The sequence below is a fragment of the Gavialis gangeticus genome, unplaced genomic scaffold, assembly GCF_001723915.1.
Source record: "Gavialis gangeticus isolate Ggan-Ray unplaced genomic scaffold, GavGan_comp1, whole genome shotgun sequence".
In the NCBI taxonomy this organism is placed as follows: domain Eukaryota; kingdom Metazoa; phylum Chordata; order Crocodylia; family Gavialidae; genus Gavialis; species Gavialis gangeticus.
The window spans coordinates 10,938,384-10,943,954 of NW_017729013.1; the positions used below are offsets into that span (position 1 = coordinate 10,938,384).

The 5,571-nt window shown below is 44.1% G+C and overlaps 1 protein-coding gene across 1 annotated transcript in view; it reads right to left on the minus strand.

Annotated features, from left to right (window-relative positions):
- LIG3 (DNA ligase 3) overlaps positions 1-5,571 on the minus strand; it is a 35,874-nt gene that overhangs the window by 17,873 nt on the left and 12,430 nt on the right. The window contains 6 exon segments of the mRNA XM_019511529.1: positions 1,658-1,800; positions 2,324-2,447; positions 3,151-3,201; positions 3,203-3,228; positions 3,998-4,033; positions 4,036-4,085. Coding sequence (XP_019367074.1) covers positions 1,658-1,800; positions 2,324-2,447; positions 3,151-3,201; positions 3,203-3,228; positions 3,998-4,033; positions 4,036-4,085 — 430 coding nt within the window.

Here is a 5,571-nt window from a genome sequence, read left to right on the forward strand (position 1 = left end):
TTTCAACACAATTCAAATACATTTTAATCTTACTATAATATTTTCAATTTACAGTGATATGCTGCTAGGCATATTGAATTTCTAACTTTCTAAAATATCAAGTATATGCTTCAAGCTCATTTCATTTCCAGGACTTAAATAAGAGTGACCCAAGATACTACACTTATGGCATGTACAGACATTCGCTCTGCCAGAAGAAACTCTCCAACAGGTTATTTTTCTTCCAGAGCAGCCATTTTTACTCTGGGAGAAAAATCCTGAACATACATACATTCATGGTTTCTCCTTAGAGAGCAGCGACTCTCCCAGGAGAAAACAAGTGTCTGTACATGGCCTGGAGCCTCACACAGATATTCAGTTTCTCCTAGGAGAGTTCCTACTCTCCCAGGAGAAGCCACAAGTGTACAGATGTTTAGGCTTTTTCTCCTAGTGTAAAAGTGGTCATTCTAGTAGAATAACAACCTATGAACAACTAGAGTTAAATGGCTCCCAGGAGAGCATCTTCTCTATAGGTACCTTCTGAGAGAAGCTGCAGCACAATCCTCCAGCATCCCAGTATATTTTTTCCCACCCAGAGGTCCAGGGAGACAGTGTATCACTTACACTGGACTTTACTGCTCCAGCCAAGCAGGGCCCCCTTCACAATCCCCTCATTGTGCTGCAGGGAAACAGCCGGCAAGACAGTCTGGGTCAGCCAAACAGGGCTGCTTCGTGCACTGCTATTCTCTCTTGCCAGGCAGACAGAGCCTGCAGAGGAGGCCAAGATGTATGCACACAGGCCCCATAGTTACAGGTTACACATAGTGGCTCAGCAAACCAAGAATTCTCCTAGATTAGTTGAGCGCGAGTATACAGCCTTATATGCCCAGGCTTTAATTGTGGAGTTCAAAATTTTTTACCTCGGCATTCATCATGCTCAACCTTCATCTGATGACTGGGTTAGTTAAAGTAAACTAAGGCCCTCTCTACATGTTATATGTATTACACAATTACCTGGTTAATTAGGCATTTGCTTTAGATCAGCAACATGTGGAACTACCGTGCCATAAGAAGGTCCAACCAGCTATAAGAGGTAGGGCTGGAAAGTGCATAATAACTTTATAGCCGGCTTCTATCCAGCTTTAAAATCTGTCATCTGATGGGGCTCCCAGCTGCAGGGTTGCACCATGTACTACTGTGGCTGGAAGTCCCAGAGCTGACAGGACTCTCAGCCACAGCACAGTCCCATGGGCTGCCCTGGTTGGGAGTTCCAATTGTGGCAGTGGCCCCATGATTGTGTGGATCATGCTTTACCTGACTGTCTAGAGGGGCCCTTAAAATTGCAGTTTGTTACTTCTCATCTAAATATGGTGCATAACCTCCCACATATCACAAGTGTACAAATGCAAGGGAACGCCCAATGTTCAAAAAGCTGGCAGTAACTGGAGTTCAGTTTGGCTGGATAGATCATGGATCTCTAGTGGAAGGTCTCCAGAGATCTTTAGCTATATCTTCCATCATTTAAAGCCATTTTTTGGGTTATGGTTAGGTCCCGACAGTCATTTCCACTATCTCTACTCACTCACCACTTCTACTCAAGCCAAAGGGGGAAGCAGCCCTTTCACAAGCCAACTGCTGAATGTAATCCTAACCAACCCAGTGCTGGAGCCCACCTCACCTTGCTGATCTTCACCATGTCCAGCTCCTTCTGCAGGCGAGCTAAGGTGGCATCATCATGCCCACCAGAGCACTTAGTCACTGTACACCATTTTTCAGTCTTGGGATCATAGCAGCCCATTAAAAAAATTGACATCATTCCACCTGGAACAGAGAAAAGGGGGTTTCAGTGTCAAGATACCAGGGCCAGCCTAGGAATTCACATTTCACAAAGCAGCAGCAAGCAGAAGCTCCACCCTTGGGACTTGATGCTTGTGACTGATATTGTGAGGGGCAAGGATTTCTCAGGCTGCTATCTTTTACTGAGCCAACTACGTAGCTGGTACAGAGCAAGACAAGCTTTTGAAAGTAAGACTTTCTTTACCATCACTGATATTCTCAGGTAAACTCCAATGCACAACACTTAGTAATGAGACTCTGTGCTGGGCCACAGGACACCAGCCAACTCTCTCTTGTCCAATACTCTTGCACTCTCTCACAGTGAAGCCTGCTGTTTGCAACTGCCATGCTCTGTTATAGATCACTGCACACAGCAGTAAATGCTATATCCAAAAATCAGCCTGATAAAAGGGCAGCTGTTGAAATCAGCCAGGCAGAAAACCAGAGATTCTTCTCCTAGCTGAAGAACAGGTAAGTTACTAATACACACTAGTTCTAGCAGATGTACCTTTACTGCCTTGTCCGTAGAAAGCTCCCAGAACCACCAGGTCTGCCGTGTCAGCCATGGCACCTTCATTAAGATAGTCCTTTTTCACTTTCAGCCAGTGACGTTTTCCTGGCTCATACGTGCTCTACACAAAACAAGTAAGCATTCCGGGTAAGGAAACCCCATTCATATTTCTACAGGGAACCATTAGCTGGCTACAGGAATACCTTCGATTCACAGGGACAGATTTAGATCAAGATTTCCACTGTTTATAAAAATAACCATCACCAAAATCTAGAGATGACATTTAAAAAAAATGCTGGTAGGTATATTGTGTTTTCATTCTTCTAATCTCAAAAAATTTTACAAAGGCAGCTAAGTATCATAAGTACCTTTTAAAACACATTTATGCAGACAGAAACCAAAGTGCTGAGAGAGACAGTGCTATGTCTATGGTCAAAACAGAGTTGTCCATAAAAGGTCAAGGTTTTTTCCTCCAATTCAGCGTCCTAGACAGTGGCGCACACTGCTATAGGGCATGTATAAGTACCGCTAGCCCTGTTTATAGAGAGGTTTCATGAATTTAAATGAACACTTAAATGACAGGGACACATGCAACCAAGTAAGAATGAAATTACTATTTAGCTAGGTAATAACAGTAATTTGAGGGTTCAAGAGAAGTCAGTTGCATACCAACACCCCATTTTTGGAATAGTTCATCTACTTTTAAAGAGCTAGACTCCTTTAGAACAATTCAGTATTAAATATCATCTAATCTTACAGTGAGAAATTGTTATTCAAAGGTTCTACTTCAATCCAGGAGAAAATATGGACATTAGTAGACTTGCCTCTATATCCTTCAGCACCAGTCCTTCCAGTCCCTCACGGATGACTCTATTGATCATATCTGCCAGATCTGAAGCTTTCTGAAAGGGAAAGGAAATGGCTAAGTCTCATCCTCCTAGGTGGCAATGTGCACCAGGGATTTTCCACTGGCTATTCCTACCATTCTTCAGGGGGAGCACAAATTCACCAAGAAAAAAAGCGTAATGTAGTGGCAAACAATTATCAAACACCATCAGCCAGCTATTTTCAAAGAAACCAGCTGTCCCTCAATTTTTTTTGTGTGTGTCAATACAAGCACAGGACTTGGCAGCAGGAAGGGGAAGGATGGGTTGTAAAGCTATAAAGTTCTGTGCATGGCAACTGAAGCAGCCACTGAGCATGTTGTTGTCTCTATAGTAGACAATGTAGCCTGGCAGCAATAGGCAGGCTATTGTCTTAGATGGAATAGGTTGCAGCTCCTACGTTCTAGTGACAGCTTTTTCACATATACAGTTGACCAGCTAAAGAAAGAACAACTGCAGGACGTGAGGAGTAAGTAGATAATGCAGTGATTCCAGATCACCTCTAGAAACAGTAAGGAGGAAACAAGAGTCAGCCGAATCCACTGCACCCTTTATATTCCTGGGTTGAAATTGAGGGCCGCTGGGATATGTGCTAAGCCCCAAAAAAGCATCTCATGTTGCATACATGCATACCAGAAATAGAATCCATGTGGATGATCATTTGAAGAGCTGCTAGATGTGCAGCCTTTAAGCATGTTGCTATTAAGTCAATGAGAGTTGTAAAGGGTCAGAGTCCAGATTCAGAACCTGACAGTAAACCCTTTTTACTATTTGAAACCAAACTCACTGTGACATGCTTCATCTCTGAAAAGAGGATCCGGCTGGGGATTTCAACCATGTTATCATGGAGAAACTTACGACGCTCACTCAATGGCCTGAGAAAGAATACAGACACATCAACAAAGGGCATATATCAAAAAAGAAAAAAAGTTCCTCAGGCGCTATGTACCAGTCACCTGAACATTAAGAAAAAGCTAGTTAAGCATCACTTAGCAAATAATTTGACCTTTACAATGCCAGGAAATGCAATCAATATTTCATACACCACCTTGTAAAGTACCATAAACTCCCACATAAACAAACAAGCCAGCTTTAAAATCATGGATACTAATTTCAACTCATAGATGGAGCCTGTGTTTAATACTGAAGCCTTTTAGGTCTTTGATTGTTCTGAGGATAAGTGGAACTGCAGAGCAGGATTCTGGTCCACTGGTTCTAGCTCAAATATTTCATTGCTGCTATCAATCTATTAACATCCTTTTAAAGTGAAATTCAAGCCAATGGTGTTATTTATATTAGAATACTCAGGCTACAGAGTTCAGCCTCTCCTGTCCAATAGGATTTTAGTATACAACCTCTGTTTTAGAGTGGGTGACAGCATACTACAACTCCCACCATGCAATGCTCCATTGTGTGCAAGCTGTACAGGTCATGTACCCTCCTATTAAGAGAAGTTATTCACACAGGTGATCCCCCAATTTTATTGAAATCAGATACAGTTTTTTGTCTTCCAACAACAAAGAAATGCAGCAATTAGCTGGGTAAAATCTGGAAGGCCAAGATAATTCAGATGCTCTTGTACCCAGCTTGTGTAATATGCATATTACAATATTTATTCAATTAGATGAAGTTTTCTCCCATCCACCCTTCCCCTGCCTTTTTAAACAGGAGGACAAAAACTCCTTGCCTTATAATACAGTGCAGCTGCTGAAGCTGGACAGCTGGGGTGGCAGCTGCTGCCTATTTGCCTCCCTCCCCAAACTCTGCACACCCTGCCACTCCCCTTCCCTACAGCCCCTAGTATCTGCCCCCACCAAGCAGCTTCTTTCTCTTGTCCCCTCTTGTGCACTCCTCCTTATCTTTGCTCCATGCTAGCAGGCTGTCCTCTCTGCAGCCTGGAGAACAAAGGACATGCTCCAGCCCTATAGCAACAGTACCAGCTCTGCAGTACTACAGGGCCAGGCTGGAGCCATGCTCCATGCCCCAGGCTGCAGCAGAGATGGAGACTACTGGTGCAGAGTAAGGTAAGGGGGGGAGAGCAGGGGGAATAAGACTTCAGAGGGGGGCACAAGAGGAAGATTCAGGCAGTCTGAGACTGTGGGGAGAAGAGGCACAAGTGTGGGGTAAGGAAGGACAGGAGAGGAAGAAAGAGGCAGCAAGAAGCAGGCTGCCTACCTCACACTGCCTGCACCACCACCTCCACACTGCCTGCTTCCTACCACTTTCCCCACCACTGTCTGCTCCATTACTGCACCTTACTACTCCCCCCCACTCAACTGCCCCATTACTGCTCCCTGATCTTTCACCACCACCTGTAGTGGTTTGGGGGGGGGGGGGGGGGGGGGCAAAATTTAATAGAGC